The sequence below is a fragment of the Pollicipes pollicipes genome, unplaced genomic scaffold (genome assembly GCF_011947565.3).
Source record: "Pollicipes pollicipes isolate AB1234 unplaced genomic scaffold, Ppol_2.1 Scaffold_2555;HRSCAF=2994_pilon_pilon_pilon, whole genome shotgun sequence".
Classification (NCBI taxonomy): Eukaryota; Metazoa; Arthropoda; class Thecostraca; order Pollicipedomorpha; family Pollicipedidae; genus Pollicipes; species Pollicipes pollicipes.
In genome coordinates, this window is record NW_023596136.1 from 33,211,753 (window position 1) to 33,229,880 (window position 18,128).

Below are 18,128 nucleotides of genomic sequence, written 5' to 3' on the forward strand. Positions count from 1 at the left end.
GAATGAAGGAGACAATTGAAGCACGAAACTTATTTTACCACCATTTTGGCCCTGTTAAACCCTTGGTTAGCCATTTTTGGTTCATGGCGTTGCTCGATAATGATAGATCTAAGCCTTTCCAGTGTCTATTTCACCAGGCTACCTGGCAAGGCTATCATTATTGAGCTTTGGGACCTGACAGACCTGACGCAGCTAATACAGAAGTGTTTGACTGCCCTCTGTAAATGTTTATCATGCACACCTCTTACTTCCCTCGAATTTTAATCTCTTAGGTTGGTGGACATGATTGCTATTTATATTTGGGGGGTGAGTGGGATGACTGTCTGTCAGCAAGCTGCACAAACTGTGGTACTGACTTTTTGTTTTGGGGGACCAGGAAAAAGTGTGCTCTGAAAAAGCCAGTAAGTCTCCTGTGAACCAAGTAATTGCTTACTTCATCTGCTTTCAACACATGATTTGTAACCATAGTTAGCGATTTGCTGTTTTAATCCAGCGAATTTTGTCTAAGACAAATTATGATGCCACAAGGCATGCGATGGGTTTATTGTGTTCCATATTCTTGATTATTTGTCCCAAAATTACTCAAGTGGTCCTTCATGGTTGCTTTAACCAGATGTTTTCTATAGTTGTCGCGGTTTGCTGACTGGCAAATGACTGTGCTATATATATATATATATATATATATATATATATATATATATATATATGCACTATATCTTTAATACTGGAATGCTCTAAGCTGCATAGCAATTATGGTATGAGGTAAGTATCAGCATTAAGCAAATATACCATTCCAATGAAAATGTGAAGCCATCATCTCGAACTATGCCGTTAAATATAAATTAACAAGTCTAAATCGATGCCTTCGCTGCAGATGAAAAAGCAAGCAGCAAAACTGGCATGGTCATCAAGTTATGTTACTTTTGGAGAAGAACGAATGTTTTGTGGACCATATCTATCATTGCCCTTGAAAGAGGTTAAACATGGCAATCAGAAGAAGTCGTCCAAAGTGATGTAAAGTGTTTTCATTTGTGTGTTGTCAACTTTGTCTGATGTCAACAAGCATACACAAGGGATACAAAGGCAAGTTGAGACCAGGCAAAAAAAATGAGCTTTATCATGTTTTTATCATTAGCGCTGCTGTCAACAGATAGGTGAGTTGAGACGACGTCCAACATATGGGCTACTCTAAGTTAGGTTAAGTTGGTTAAGTGCATGGCAAGTGACAATAGTAATGGTGCAGGAATCAGTAACTTACAACTGCTGCTGTGATACCAACAGGTTAGACACGATGAGATGAAGTAAGGCCTCTTTAGGTTAGGAATAGTGAGGCTACTTTCATGGAAATAAGCATCGGCATCTTGTAAGAAACGGTGGCAAAATGTTTGTTTTCGCTGACCCCATCTTAACAGAAGCCAGAGGTATGTCTATTATGCTTGACTTGGTGATGACCTGATGTGTAGGAGCCCAAGGTTTTTTTGAGCGCTTTATCCTTGTTGAATTCTCTGTTGTGATTTTGTTACTGAATCCCTTTGCTTTGTTTTGTGTTAAAAATTCTGTGGAAGGGAAGTGTGAAGTGCAGCATCAAATTATTGGTGTTACTGAATTTTTTATGCTCATTACACTGTCACGAAGTTGCTATGCTTTAATGTATTCCGCTTCACTTTAATGGCCTAAAATGTTAAGAAACAAAACAGTTTTGTCAGGTTTACGATATTACGTCCATGCCAACTTGAAATAGATGTATGTTTGCTGAAGCATCAGCCACCAGCTCATAAGCTTCATCTTCTGTCAATCAAATTTTTCGCTTCCCGACGATCTTTTTGCGATGGAATTTTTCACTCCCACCCTAGTTCAAAAGCAATTCTAGCTCTCTGACGCAATCTGATAAATTCTGTAAGAACTTCAAAATCAACACGAGGCGTAACAAATACTTCAAGTATAACGAAATGCATGATAATTGCTGACACCCAAAAGAAAAACCCATAGCCGTTTCGGGACAACGTACGCATTATCATTCGCTGTCTCTGTTCTTGAGCTTTGTTTTTACTATGTCGTGTACTTCTGCGGTAGATTCTCAGCTGCGAGCATTGTGGGGGGAAGCGCTGCGTGGCTTGGGCTGGGGAAGCAGACGGGTGGAAACAAACCCTAAGGGCGGTGAAGCATGTATTTTGACACGGTGCGTAGGTAAATTATTTATATATATACACACACACACATATATATATATATATATATATATATATATATATGCATGCTTGATAAAAAATTACTGCTGATTAAGCATTGACGACCTTTTTAAGTATTGTTCGAGTTGCCGGGCTTTCCACTTAGCGCTATTGTTTAGATCAATGATAATTCGTACAAAATCACTCATATACTTGTCAATCTGTACATTTATACGTTTCGAGATCTGATACCATCACCGGAGAAGTCTAAATGGCGCAATAAATAAGTTTTCAGTTTTCAAGAATGAAAATCGTGAATTACTTTCGAAAATATATCAGTACAGAGAAGCCAAATGAACCATGGCCAACTGGAGTAAGACAGAATCCTTTTATTACTTTGATACACATAGAACGCACTTATGATGGGAACACTACAAAAACACAAACACATTGCCAAAACGACATCAATACCGCCTCAACTTGTGTAGCCGGCGTCACGCAATTCTGATTTGAAACCAGGAATAGGCGTTTAGCGCGAACATTCTTACGCGCTCAGTGTCCGCAGACACGACTGTGTAATGGAGCAGTGACTGGTGTGAAATACAGTAGCGCCGGGTACGAGCCCTGGAACGAGCGCGCTGTTTTGTCCGGCTGTCAGGGGAAGGACTGCTGGCTACTGGCGTGGTACTAGATACAAGCCTCAATGTGGATGCGTTTTACCCGGTTGTTGAAAGAAAGCTCACTGGCAACTGGCCACAAGCAAACTAACCTGGACCGTGCGTCTTTGTTGGGGTTTTGGCCGCTGACGGAGCGAGGTCTGCTGACAAAAGATCAGAGTGTGTAAACCTGACTGAGGTAAGGCCGTGTCGAAGGACTGCACGGCACGTGAAACCATCGGAAGCGCTATCTGGAAAGATAATGGAGAGTTTGTCGAACTGGACACAAGCACGCTTAGCAAGCGCTGTGAGCACGAAACCATCGACGCAAGGCATTCGGTAGCTGTTTTTTTATTTAGGATGCGTGGAGCAGGGTGGAGGAGAACTTCACAGAGGCAAGCAGTGGATACACGGAACTCCGGTGGGAGCCGTGGGAACAAATGACGGATTTCGATTCGAAAAATGCGACACTGTAGATACCAATGTCTTGAACTCAATTTAACCAAAAAAAGAACATTGCATGGTAAATGCATAAGCACAGTTTGTTGCGTTTTGCATACATAACAGCTTTGTGAACAAGCGTATGAACTTAAATTGCATTGGTATGCTTCCATTTCATGTATTTACACACCTACATTCCCATACTGGATCCCCACGCTCGGCGTTGATATTGCAAATAATAACTTGCATTTGCCTCAGTGCTTCACTACAGCATATATCAGCACAGGTTAACCGATATTGGAAGCATAACATTTGACTCACTTGCCTGTTCGCTTCTGTTTCTTGACCACTCTTCATGCCATGCTTCCTGTTCCATATGTGGATCTTGTTGACATCACGTCTTGCTGCGTCAGATTGACCGTCAAAAAATGATGAGCCTATCACATGAAAACCATCCGTTCTGAAAAGCAGCTTTTACGCGTAATTGGTGCTTGGCAATACAACATCTTGAGTTACGGGTGTATACCCGCTTACAACCTTCTCTTATACCCGCTTACAACCACTTTAGGATCCTAGAATATCGCGCAACACAGACCAGAGCCAGTCCTTGAACACATTACCACAGTGCTGAAATCTGGGGTTTACTGCCATGACAACCGGGGTTTAATTCTGTGACGACATGAAATCCTCTGACCAATCAAAAGACGAATATGCTGTCCAAATCTGCGGCTTTCCCAAAGCCACAGCCTCTACATTTACGGAGACCCGAGCGTTCTACCTCATTAGTTTTATAGTGTTGAATTTACCCAATACAAATTTCCTGCACTACTGAAGAGCTATTTTCACCTACTGATTTCAGCGTCCACCAATTTAACGACACGAATCAACAGCTCACCAAGCGAAATAGGGATCCTAAAATAGCGCCCCCATGTTTATTACGAGGTGGCTGATGTATTCACTCAATCGGGAAGCAATTGCATTTTTATTCGGTACGTCTTAATCACGACGCGACATGAGACACACAGGTCACGCTGTGCAAAACGTCCCGAAAGTTATTCCAAAAACTCGGATATTGTTTGCTCCTAACCCCCATGCGTGGTTAGGTGAAATACCATTATAATTAATAGGCAGATCTCATATCGCTAACGAAATCATAGACGAGCCAGACATGCCGATTCACAACCCCGACCAGTCTGAATCAAACCGTTTGTGTCTCATTCAGCATTTTTACTGAAGTGTTCGCATCTGATTTGGCCTATCAACGCTCGTTTAAAGGGTCGCTTTGTCTTTACTCAGCGAATATAGCGAGTCGGGGCAGATAAGCTGACATGGTGTACTTATGCCACTCCACAAATACATCACCGCTTGCGCCACTGCTACCATGTTATGGATCAATGAGTCCAGAGTCATTGGTAGAACCCTTTGTTTCTTTGTAGGGATCTGTGCCTTTTAATACTTCTCTGGGCAGGTCATAATTTTAACAGCCAACAACAATTGTCGGGAAATGCGAAGAAAAATTTACACTGCTGATGAGTTGCCTTGATATCACTCTACCTGTCCCGTCAAGCACCCCAACACCTATTCCCCCATCCCTACATCTGTCACGCGCAATTTCCTCGCGCCGTTTATAGTGGCAAAACATCCAGTAGACTGCTAAGTCTTCAATACAGGATCAATGATAGGTATTTCACAACGAATGGCTTCTTATGCATCGGAAAGGAAGGATCTTTGAGGACAATCGCATATCTTGTATCTCATGTACATTTCACATCATTGCACCTCTCATTCCCAATATATTATTATTATCATCATGATTTTGCTTCCTACTAGTCCTCATTGCAATTGCTATATATGGCGCTGTTAAACGAACATTGCACATAAAAATATAAAAAAACAAGTAAATTGTAATAACTATATCGGCACTATTTATTTCTGAGACTTGAAAATAAACTTTGAGTTCAGAATACACTTCATAATACACGCGCCTCGCATAGATTCATTTCTTCGTTTCGGGAAATCAACAGTAATTTTCTGATACAACAATCAGCATGGGACCACGCTCATGTTGGGAATCGTACGAATATTAAAAAGCGCAATTAAGCTAACTTATGGTCAACCATAAACGTCATTAGTACGCATTGTTCTTTACGCGGTAGTCAACCAACTCGATATGAGACTGGTCGTGAGCATTAATTAATTACATTGACACACATCTGCATCCTGTGAACAACGGACTGATTAAAGCCAACTCGAGCCAGGCAGATATACTGTATACAGGAGTACGCAATTGTCATGGAACTCTTTAAGTGACAAAGTAGCCATGAACTCTGGGGCTGTCTTTGAACACTTTGCAGCTAACGCAAAGGGAATGCATGTCGAACGCAAGCAACAACCACAAACGCGTGCATGGAGCACGGCTGCAACGTCTTGCATCGACACGCGACGTGCATATCGATGACGGCAAAGCGCGCTGCTACATCACGAGCCGCAGATGTCACAGGAGCGATTCCGTCTGTCCTGGTACGAGAGCCGCTGACAGCGCGCGGGGCCGCGCAAGCCCCGTTTTGAAACGCCGGCGGAGGGCGGGTGTCTGAGCGGCCTGGTACCGTCTTTCCGTCGGTTTCCAAGGGCTTCCATTAGCGTGCCGTATGTTCGGCTACCCAAGGGCGCTGTGACCTAGGCTGCAACAGAAACGAATTGATGAGCGATAAATTTGCGAACAGAAGTTCCTAGAAGTTCATTACAGTGAGTGGTTCAGAGAAGTTTAGACCAGTGTTAGTTCCCGGAAGCCGGGCGCCAGCAACGGAAAATATATAAGCCTACTATAAGCTGCTATGCATTAATATAACCTCCGAGTGCAAGTCCAGCAATCCCACCAATCAGCAACGCCATCAGTTGCCAGCACCGTTCTGCTAAGCAGTGAGCCAGCGCTCATGACTCACCGAGGCTGGCGTGCTGCATCTGGTGGCCAGCACCGTCCGCGGCCGGGGCCAGATCGAGGCTGTGCCGCCCCTGCACGAGCGGCAGCGCGCTGGGCGACCCGTCACCACCGTACGGATCCCACAGGAAGATGTAGTAGAGCGACAGCATGACGGCCGCCGACGAGACGCAGATCATGTAGCCCACCACCGTCAGAATGCGTACGAAGCGCGTGCTGCGCTTGGGCGGCGGCTGCTCCTCCTCTTCCTGGTCTGAGCCGCCCGGCCCTCCACGCTTCATGGCTGCGAGCGGCTTGCGACGGTCGCTGGGTCGCTGGGTGAGCTGAGGACTGCTGGGTTGCTGGGACGACGCGAGGACCGCTGGCTGGCTGGGACGAGCCGAGGACAGCTGGCTTCCTGGGACGAGTCGAGCGCTGCCTGGGGCGCGGACGACGACGGCGGCGCGGTACCGACTGGCGGCCCGGGACGCCCGACGTTGGAGGGCTTCGTCGGTGCCGACGCGGACGGCACCGGACAGGCTTCCGGTCGACGCCACCGACGCGCGGCAGCCGGCGACAGATCGGCGAGGCGGGTAAACCAGCGGGCGCTGACAGGATGCGGGCGCCGGAGGCAAACTTGGCCACCCCGACGCGCCATGGGCTGGCGTCTGGTCCAGACACGTTGTGTTTAATAAACAGAGCGCTCGCGCGACGCTTTCAGCAGCTCGACGAAACGCCGGGTGTGGTTCAACAGGGGTCATTGAGGTGGCACCCCACCCACCCGACTGCCGACTTAGTGGTAGGATGGCCAACAAGCTCATAAATATAGAACAGCGAACCTGTTATGTGCAGGCTGTAGATGATGGACAGCATAGAACTGACGGAATGTAGCATTGGTATAAAACACCTATTGGCAAATACACTGGAAGGTGGAGCTATTGTGTCTTTTTTGTTGTCACGTTGAGATTTTTTGGTGACTGTTTCACATGAGGGCTGACTGAAAATAGCAGGAGATATAATATTGCGATCAAATCGAATTTAAATGGATGAATGGACGCATGGATTGGGGATTGTAATTTTTTGCTTTCGCATGACTACCAATCAATCACCATAATCGATGCATGGTCAGGCGTTAACTCGCCCAGACAAATAAGTCAACTCAGTGCAAAGACTTAATCATATGGTAGGTACTCTCAGACTACCGTATCTATAAAAGGTCACTGCTACTTGTGGTAGTTGGGATACAACAAGGTTATTTGCGTGATTTCCGGATGCAGGACGTTTCAAAAGCGCTTGTGTGATCTAAATTGTGTCTAGTGCTACCACAACTTATAAGCTGCATCATGTTGAGCCTGGCATCGCTTTCAAGACATCTATGGGTTTGCAGCAATCAAGTTACGTTGGTATCAGGTGGCCAACGTACGTCAGCTGCTCATTAACCATTCTGTTGTGTGTGAAATGCCACCTGCCACTGTTGACCGAGTTGACTTGGCCGTTCGGTTGCAAGTCAACAATTTTCAACAATCATCAAGTCAACAAACACCGCCTTATTGGTTTGCAGATGAGTACTGGGATAGATGGAAAACAATGCTTAGTTGTCCGCCGTAAAATTTCGAAGTAACAACTGAGTTGCTCCAACAATTCTTTAGGCGTCTATCATCATGCATTCAGAAGATCGGTCAATGGAAGCCCAAACCCGAATCAGATCAAACTTGGTATAATGAATGTACTTGTCAACCCGATCCATACCCTATGCGGTGATTTGGATCAGATTGTAAAATTCGTCAGATTGATCCCGTCAGTCTGTTTCGTACTCTGACTATTTAGTATAACAACTATGCGTGGATACCTCGCCACTGGGCTTCATTTACACCCTCAGTGCGCATGCCGCAATCGCTCCAAACCAGTTTGGCGCCGCGGCGGGATTAGTCCAACTATCCGGTGAATTGTGGGGCATGCTATTAGCTGTTAAAACTCAACCTAATTGGTTCAAATACCTTGAATGATACAGATGAGTAACCGCAAATTTCAACAGCTCGCGTGTCACCATTCACGCCTGTTTACCTCAGCGGTGCGTCAACGTGACGTCATCAGGGGAGCCAGGGGAGGCTAAAGCCTTCGACAGCGTTGAATATAGCCAGTTCGTGGGGAAACTCGGGTGATATGGCGGTCACTCCCATCGCTTCTGACTGGACTGAGACTGGCTAGGTGCTGTAGCTATGGTTATGGCACGTGGCGACGAGACAGGCACCGCGTGCGCAATGGAAATGACGTTTTGCCGCCAAGTCATGGTCAAGCCAAGCCATGTGTCACCATTCGTTATTTGGACCAATTTTACTGGCATTAATAAACTAATAATTTTTTATCTCGCATCACTGACTGCCAGCTCGTGATGTATGGGGACGGTACACTGTTTATCCATGCGTGTCGCGTGAATATTTTAATGTGCCGTAAAGATCGCATCGAGGGGAATTTGGAAAGAGCTGACTCCGGGTTCGCGCAAAAACGCTTAAATCCAAGAAAAACCTGTCATTCTAGTACATTCATGTCAGCGACCCTCAGTTGGTATGTCTCCATGGAACCTGGATCTGTTGTTCTTCTAGCCTCCCATTCGGCCAAAATCATTGATTTGTCGTTGAAAATACCTGAATTTGGAGTTACATATGTCAGCAGTAGTCAAGGGCTGCCGTGCATGCATTTGTGACATTTCGAAATTTTCACAGAGGCTGACGGATGTGTTAGAAAGAGGTTTAGCGAAGTTTATGTCTTTTCCCAGTTGCAATATTGCTTGACTGCGTGGAGAAGCCACAGCAATGCTCAGCGGTACCGTAGTCAAAAAGAGGCTAGCCATTATGCGCCTATTGTGAAATACACCCGCTGCTATGGTCATATTTCCTCCAGCCAAGACGTTAAAAGCTCAAAAATTTAGCAAGTGACCTGAACGAGGCCTGGCGGATATGTGCATAAAGACTGGCGCGGTGTTCTCCACGGCCAATCACGGGCCCAGTGTGAAATTAAAGCGAAGCAAAAAATGTGGGTATCCCGTGGTGGCATGAACCAACTGAGGCGCGGGCGACTACCCGCGAGCTGCACTGAGACAGCGCAGGCGTAACAAACTCACGCAGGGGGTGAACAGTCTTAAGTCAAAATACAAACGTTACAGGAGTATCAGCAACAAAAGCGGGCTTCGGCTACACACCGCATCTCCAACGAACCCTGAGTTAATTTGGATTATGACTCAGAGCCAAGTGCAGCTCAATACTAGATGCAACAAAAGGGACGGGTAGCGTAAATGTTTTGGGTAGAACATTTGCCTTACTATGTGAAATTGTTGTCATGCAGGAAAAATGAGCCATTTCGCCCCGCTTTGGTCGTCCGTCTGACTCGGAGAACGTGAGGCTCGGAGATGGTGGTTGAACCGCACTTTTTGGGTAGTTGCCACACATTTACGTCCCTCGTCAAGGGTATTTTGGTGTGTATTTTACAACCGTTGCCCATTATGTCAGGGCAAAAGGTTGCTATGACCCGGGCCCATTGATGTTTCAGCGCGGTGCGTCTACGGAGTGGGCAAGCGTTATGCTTTCATTCTACCGGCCGACTTCCGACTGGATCCCATTGCTGGAGCCATGCCTTTTCGTTGGTCATCAGAAGAGGACGTTAAATGGTCGGACCTGCGTTCATGTGGGCCAACGGCTTCGCGTCACTCCATGTTTTGTTTGTTCTCCAGTACATTAAAATGCATAAGACGGATGCATCTCGCTACGTCAGCAAAAAAGTATTGAATATTTTTTAATGGAATGTTCCACATTTGGGGATCTTGAGGGAGGCATGAGATATAATGGGAATAGCTTACTTGTAACTATTGGTAGGCCTTTAAGGTTCAAGAACGACGCTAAGTATCAACATTTCAAAGTTTGTAAAAATTCGTTCCATTACGTCCTTGTTTGATGGCGTCATGGAATGGCTTTGTGGCAAAAGCAATACCTGGCATTATCTGGCAGCCAGACCTAAAGAATGCCTCGAAACACACGAAAGCTGACGCCAACCGGCCATTCTCGCTGCGGGTGCTGGGTCGGGTGGCGGTTTGGTGGGTGGTTTGTTTGTGGATTTTTTTGTCGTGGTGCTGGCCGTTAGAAAGGCTTTGTTGAACTGTTGAACATACGTAACCTAGCGATCGCCAGCTATTAGGGCAGATTATTAATATCAAAACACGATATCCTGGCTGCTGCTACTGCTGCTACGCTGTTGATGATTTTGCCAATGCTGTATTGTCGATCTATCCTTCCCTGCAGTGCTGTACTCCTGACATTGATATCGTGTGATGCTTACGGTAGTTACTTTATTTATCGTTTGTAACTGGAAATGCGGTGTCATGCGAAAATTAATAAATTTGTGACGTTGCTGTGGATTGATTGCAAAAGCTTTCCTATTGCCATGGTGAAGATGGTAAGGTTGGGCTACCAATATTTTGTGTGCTTAGGAGTATTTATGCAATTACTAGTTAACTCGTATATAACCACTGTGGTGCAATCACTTTCTTGCTGTTGATAGTCCTTCTGCATTGTCAAATAGGTTGTTACCAGCCATTCATGAATCATAAGTTGCTCATCATCATAAGTTGCTCAATCATAATCATCTCATAGGCTTGACATAGAGTAGTCAACCAATGTGGTACATTGTGTAATCGCGCGGGTCAACAGCGTAATTGTGGCACTACCTCAGTGCTGTACTGTGGCCTGGTATAATGATGAACGATATGGTTTTTGTACCGCAATTCCCTGTTGCTTTGATAATAAATTTACCATGAAAAGATGGGTCAAGCGTGCACTCAAGACAATTTTGCCAAGCCGTATCATGTGAGCCTATATATATATATATATATATATATATATATATATATATATATATATATATTCTGTGCTCCGGTACACAAGGCGCCAGCCGAGCTTTCTGTAAGAAATACGCCAAAAGAAGAAGAAACAAAACACTGGCGTGAGAAAAAAGACAGATTTGCCGTCGCGTCTTCTTTTATTGTAACATTAGGAAAGATGCCCGTTTTTGGGTGCCGTACTTTTCTGCAGACAGTGGTGTTCTTTTTTATATCATTGACCTATGGCCTAAAAATAAAGAAAAATGCCCCGTTCACGACGAGTGCCGTGCAACCCGAAAGTGCTCACGCTTACGTTCCCCACACGCATTTAGTAGCGAAATCTTGCCAACAGCCAATCATCTTCCGCACATTTTATCACACGTGCCGCATCATCGCTTTTGCGAATGTATCAGCGGCCATGCAGTTTTGACCATAACCAGAAAACAGCCTGTCGTGTGACCGCGATCGTATGACGTTTCTTTGGCATCATTAATGCCAAGGTGACTTTGAAGTAGACTCCCAATAAACCCTTTCGCCCTTTTGCGGGCGTGCAACTCAGGAACCAGCGGGTTTTGGGTCTTAAAGATGGCATGACCGTGAACTGCGTCAAAAGAGCCTACCGCGTTAGCTGCTCAGGTGCTCCAAGGGATCAGTTTTCAATCACCGTGTCAGCCGCGTTCCATGCCCTGAGGCCGAGGTCGAGGCTAAGACTGAGACTTAGAGGAAACCAGTTATAATTAGCAAAAGGTAAGAGTAGGACTATAAATGGGCATATGTCGTTTAGTCAAAGAGTGATGAATCATTGGAGTGGGCCGCTAAACGAAGTTGTAGAGGTCCTTCTCTAACAACATCCAAAAATCGTTTGGACAAGTTCAATCGGTCTAGGGGCTTATTTATTGCTAAATTCAGGCAGGCCAGGTGGTAAGAGTAGTGACGAGAGTGTGTGGGGAATGAGGTACGCCAGCCTGGATGGGCCACTGCAGCTCTTTGTTGGCCTGATGTCTTTATGTCCATTTGACTTCATGTCTTGAATGCCGCCTGACCTGTGGCGTATTAAAATTTGAATGGCGTTGTTCTTGTGCCATGCATGCCTGAATCGCGTTGAGCTAGTCTGTGCGAAATGTTCTCTACCATCTTCACGAACATGCAACTTAGAAACGAGAGGGTTTTAAGTTTAAAGAGGAGCAGGGCTGTAAACTGCACCGAATGAACTTTAAAATGGCCATTTCAGCACAGAACCGCATACAAATGTGCAACACTCAAATAAACTTTTAGTTGAATGTCATCGCCGACAGCTTGGAAGTGATTGCCTGCCAGCTGAAACTATCGCGCTGGGATAGTTTCAGGCAATTCAGTCCGCGTGCTCTCACATCAATACTGAAACCAACGAAAGTTTACCATTAAGTAAATATTACTGCGTGCGGCTTAGAGGCGACGGCCTGGTGATCGAATCTATCCCCTGGATGACCCTTATATTTCTGCTCTTGGATCGCTGTTAGTCGCACATCATGGCTTAAGAACAGTTAGTATGTCTTGATACCGCCACTGTAACTTATACAGCTTAACTGTTAGTTAATAATCATTGCCTAGCATTCGTAATTGACTACCTGATAGCTGAAACCGCGTGTTCATCATTCCAGGATGGTAGGGATGTATCATGTGAGAGACGCATCAATCAAATATGCTCGCATCTTGCGATGCCGCACTATATAGTTAGAATTTCAACTGTCCGGCTATCAGTATCGCCCTAACATCCCGTCAGAGTTGCAAATTGTTATGCAAAACTTTTGCTTTTTCAGTCTGACAGTGGCGTGGGTGTGACGACTGGGGATCCAGGAGGGACCGAGGCCACTGCCTATTGGAGAGAAAACGTCTAGGTATGAGGTTCACCGTGCGACGGGCATGGTGAAAGGCCTGCACCAGCGATGCTCGGCCTCTTACCTCAAACCCGCCGTCCTCATAATAACAGGAAGCCCCAGATGAATCCTTGACATTTTCAATCCAACAACCTCGTTTGACCTCTGAAGCTGCGGTTTGGGTATCGGCTGGGCTTTTTAACGCTATAACCAGCGACGCCCCCCATGGTAGATCCTCAGAAAAGGCTGGACAGCACGTTGAAAACGACGATTGGTTACCTTTTTCAAGCCAGTCAACTTCTCACGACGCAAACACAGCCAACGGCAGCCCACAGCCCTGCACTGAAACCAATTCATTACTGCACGGCGAGCATTCGAGCCCATCTGTCTCAACACGCGCCCGGGTGGCCGCCTAGATACCCTTCGCTCGGATGGGAGGGGGTCAATTTGACCCCCCAGAGACATCGGGAACTAAGAAAAGTAGAAACACCAATGTCACCGGGTGTGTTGACCTGTACATGAACTCACTTAGAACAAAGTTTCAGATTCCTAGGTCATGACATTCGGGTCAAAAAAGGTAAAAAAAGTCAAGTTCCAGGTTGATCTCCAAAGCGCCCCCAAAACCTCGATAACCGTTTCTAAGCAAAAGGTCGAATTATTATTCAAGGTCAGTGATCTTTTTGACCTTTTGAAGGTCAAGGTGACCAAAGTAATTCAAGTTTTGCATTTGACTAAGCGACAAGAAGTACGCTATGCAGTATTCCTAAAACAAAATGTTGACCTGGGTCATTTTAGGTTAATGACCTATTTTGACATTTAAGAAATTCGTGGAAGATGCATAATGCGGTTTCTGCAATCAATAAACTCGAAATGAGCACCATAAACTACCCCATACAGCAAGCCTTAGAATAACAAAACAGTTTGGTTTTGACCTTGGTGTGACCTTCATACCTGACCTTAAGTCAATGTAATTTGCTCATTCCACTGTTGAGTTGCCTAAGAAATCATCCCAGAGATGTATGGCTTCGTCTAACGTTGTTGGATCAGATATGGCTCCGTTGTTGGATCAGATTAACGGATTCCCTAGAAATAGTCTTCGATGAAGCCAGAGTCTAACTTTGACCTGCCGTAGGTCAGCGACCTTGCAAGGTATACCTAAATTTTTGATTCCAAACGAACCGCCATTCAATTGTCTACATCTGTGAAAAATTTGGAAACCGCGCGCGCGCCGTTCGGAAACCATTCTGGAAAAATCTTAGGGGGGTCAATTTGAACCCCGCCCGAGCGCGTGTTAAATGGCACGGCAATTTAAAACGACACGTGTCAAATTGATTACGTTCGTCGCGAGATGCTGTGGTCAGCCACGATTCTTACGACCACTAAAAAGCCTAGTTATTTGGTATTTTATACTGTTATGCATGTGAAGTGGCTTGGTGGAAAAATCCGTAAAAAGCGCTGATCTGAGAGGTAATGGAAGAGCAGCGTGTCACCGCTGATCTGTGACTTAAGCACTAATGTACTATAGTTTGTAGTGTATTTCTGTCACCAGCTAAAAATCATCCTAATAAAAGCAACTTAGTTTGGCATCATTTTATAGCTCAACTTACTCATAAAGTGAACGATCAATTCTTGGACATGTGCTCTGCACAAGCTCTCGCTGCAAGCTTTAACGGGTATATCATAGGCCTATGCTAAGTCTTGACTTTTGTCTAAATGGGATCGTCTGTTGTAATATCGTCTCATCTGTTGTAATTTGTTCCATATTTGCAATTTGGCCATCACTTCGCTCGCACGTGCCCATTTCTGTGACCATCTATATCCAGTAAATCTGAAACCTTTTCAACGGTCCTAAAAAGCAAGAATATAAGCATGTCAGGTGTTGCCAATTTTACGGGCTTGAAAGGTTTTTTTGATGGCCATTTTCAGCTCGTTACAGGAAGATTGAACATAAGAAACCGTGGCCGGAGGTTCAATCGCTGGAAATAACTTGCCTCTCAATAATTTGTGGAATCTGGAAACATTGCAAGTGAATTCAAATGCTTAATTTGGTGTTGGCATCTGGTTGTAAATCTATGCCAGGAGTGCTCTCAATTCGGTGTAGTTTTCAACATCAGCAGGAAATTGCAGCCAGGTTCGTTCATTCATAGTAGATAATTTGAACAGCAAAGGTCTTGGGATGGATGCGGAGTTGAGTTTCGTCTTACTGGAATGGTTTGTTATAATGTGGTTTAGCCTGTTGTAATTTGCTTCCATCTTTGCAATCTTGTCACTAATTGGCTCCCAAAAGCGATTGTCTTGTCACCGACCGTATCCGGTAAACTGAACCTTTTTCACCCCTGTGGCGGGGTTTGAATATCTTTACGGTGGCGTTGTGGATAGCTGGGTGACCTTGAAATAGTATTTCCTTTAATGCTGCGCATCTTCACGTGAGTGTAGCTGAGAAACTAGAGTTTCCTAGGTATTGAGATGGGCTATTAAGGACCACCTCACTGCTGCACAATGAAATCAGGCCATTTTTTGTTACATTTGCGCTGTTATTCTAGGGTTTTCAGTGAACTATTTCCTTAAAGTGATCTAATCTATGTAACCTGGCTTGCTGGCATGTTATGCCAAGGGTTTTTGGTTTCTAGTGCTCTTACTGTAAAAGTGAGAATGTGACTTTTTCATAAGTGTGATGGGTCTTGCAGCACGACCTGGTTTTTGAATGTTTTTTGAACCTAAGGAATGGGAGAAGATGCATAAATGTCCTCCTGAAAACGTCTTAACAGCAAACGTCTGGCGCAAAACTCGGCCAAACGCCCACAGGTTGTTACGGGTCAGACGTGGTTACGTTGGCAACCTGAAACATCGTATATCTAAATCCGACAAACCGCCATAACTCACGAGTCTGTCAAGCTAAACACGGAAACTCATCGCGAACGTTTCATCCACGCTTTGGAGCGCATGTGGCCCAATAGTTACAATCCTAATTGTCGCGCGACTTTTCTGTGCGTAACAGCCATGGTCTATAGCTCGATATCTCAGGTATGTCCTCACTACCCATCTCAGTGGTATCCCACTAGGTGGGATACCACTGAGGTAAGGTGACTCATGGGCCAAGCAAAGGTGAGCTGGGACAATCAATAGAAGGTTGATTGGATATTTAACCTTGCGAAAATTCTGAGTAGTGGATTAAAACAATAAGTTACGTGCGACTTTCCCGCTTTGAGACATCGACCCTCCTGATTTACAGGGCCATGGGTGGGAAACTGATGTCACGAGTGGGAAACCTATTTTCCATGGACTTAAAGCTCGCCCACCACACCTATGGCCACCACCAAATATGCCGGATGGGCCAAGATGAATGGTGACATCTATCAGGTTAAGATGGGCGTCCTGCACCAACGATCCCGATTTGATCCGAGAAGCCTTCAGCCGATGTGAGCTCAATCTCTCAATCGCAATATTCTATCTTGTTCTGATTCTGAAGTGGCGTTACAAGGCCAGTCGTTGGAGCGAACCGGAGCGCCGCGCCCCCACCGACCCCGCTCCCATCCCCCCCCCCCCCCAGTGACCCACTGACCTTGATCGCAACTCAGTGTAAGACAAGTGCAGCTCTGATTGCAGGCTGACGTGGGTAGGTGTTGTGGTGGACCTGCGTGGGAAGCTCTGACTGGTTTGACGTGGGCCTAGGTGTATAACTAGTGAGCTTGCAATGAATACGTCGTAGATAACTAGAACGTACATACAACGTGTATGCATGCATTTGTCGCCGCTTGCACTTGAGACGATTATGTCAAAGCAAAGTTGAACGATTTGCGTTCGAGAAAATAAAGTCATAACATAAAAAGTTAGTCTAGTATTACGCAGCGTTTTCCATGTCCCGATCTTCGACGCACTAAGGTGAGACGACCAAGACCGACCCGCTCATTTCCTATGATCCAGGTCCAGGTGCACACAGAATATGCTGTGACGCGAAAAATAAAGCCCCACCAAACGGTACCTCATGTATCGCATCGCATATTATCAGCCATCATCATAGTGTTGTTTTGATTCATGATCGGCACGAGCAAGTCATGCCATGCGGTATCTCGACTGAACAACCAGAGAGACCTTGAGTGCGGGCATGCTATACACGCGATTCGTGTCAGGCCCGCGACGACCTCAGGCATTTTATCACCAGTTAGGAATAAAATGTTAACTTATGCCGAAAAGGTTTTGGCTATACACCTCCCAAAGCCTGGCCTGTGATTGGCCCAAGTATGAGACGGTTACCACCCATCACCAATGCCTTTCTTATTCGGTAATGAAAGAGTGTTCCACATTTGTAAGGGGTTTTGAAATGGAAGAGCCATCTTGAAGGTCATTCGGTGCGGTTCACAGCCCTGCCCTTATTAAGACCTGGCAAAATACTGAGTTCTATTTAAATGAGATTGTCTGTCGCAATATGGTTTGACCTGTTGCAGTTGTTGCAGTTTCACTTTTTTCCGTCATCAGTTTGCTCGCAAAAGTGTCAATTTTTGTCACCAATCATATGCGGTAAATCGGAAATGTTCACCCCTGGGAAAGAGCAATACCAAAGTATACCTGGTGTTCCCAATTTTACGGGCTTGAAAAGTTTGTATACTGTTGATTTTCAGGTCGTTCCAAGAATGATAGGCATAGAAAACTGTTGTCGGATGCTCAGTCCCTGGAAATATCTGGTCTTTCAATAATTTGCAGTGTCCGAAAACATTGAAACTAATATTTAAATACTTAATTCAGATATGACATCTGGTTTTAGACCTATAGCAGGAATGGTGTCACTTTCCTTTGTTTTTTCACATCAGCAGAATCTTGCTACAAAGTCCGTGTATCCACAGTCGATACTTTTAATAGGCAATGTTTTGGAATGAAATGGAATATGAAATGCACACTCAATGGAACACGTTTAGAGTCTGCACCCATGAACGCCTATTTCACTTCGTATCTTACCTATAGATCTATAAGAAAGTGGTACGTTGTTTTCAGTTATCCGAGTGCTTACAGATCCACTGAAAACCTATCAGTGAACAGCAATCCCCTGGGATAAAAATGACCATTCCTGTCGACGCGCCCGAGAACACCAAAAACAAGAACGTAATCCTTCCTGTGAGCGGTTGGTGTGGAATGTGCCGAACGAAGTGCGCCTGGCTTAGCTCCGTGATCGGGGTCATTCGGTAAACATGCGTCAAAGCATAACTGCTCGTCAGTATGACGCTG

The 18,128-nt window shown here is 45.3% G+C and overlaps 1 protein-coding gene across 1 annotated transcript; it reads right to left on the reverse strand.

Moving 5' to 3' along the window:
- Positions 1-5,051: 5,051 nt before the first annotated feature.
- LOC119110429 (putative transmembrane protein INAFM2) lies at positions 5,052-6,643 on the reverse strand. The gene is made up of 2 exons (XM_037234260.1): positions 6,208-6,643; positions 5,052-5,946 (listed from the first exon to the last, which is right to left on the reverse strand). Exons 1-2 carry the CDS (start codon positions 6,482-6,484, stop codon positions 5,942-5,944), a joined length of 282 nt encoding a protein of 93 aa, XP_037090155.1. The 5' UTR covers positions 6,485-6,643; the 3' UTR covers positions 5,052-5,941.
- Between the last annotated feature and the right edge of the window lie 11,485 nt (positions 6,644-18,128).

Bases quoted from the DNA above. Each gene is read 5' to 3' on its own strand.
- LOC119110429 (XM_037234260.1), bottom strand. From the start codon at position 6,484: ATGAAGCGTGGAGGGCCGGGCGGCTCAGACCAGGAAGAGGAGGAGCAG.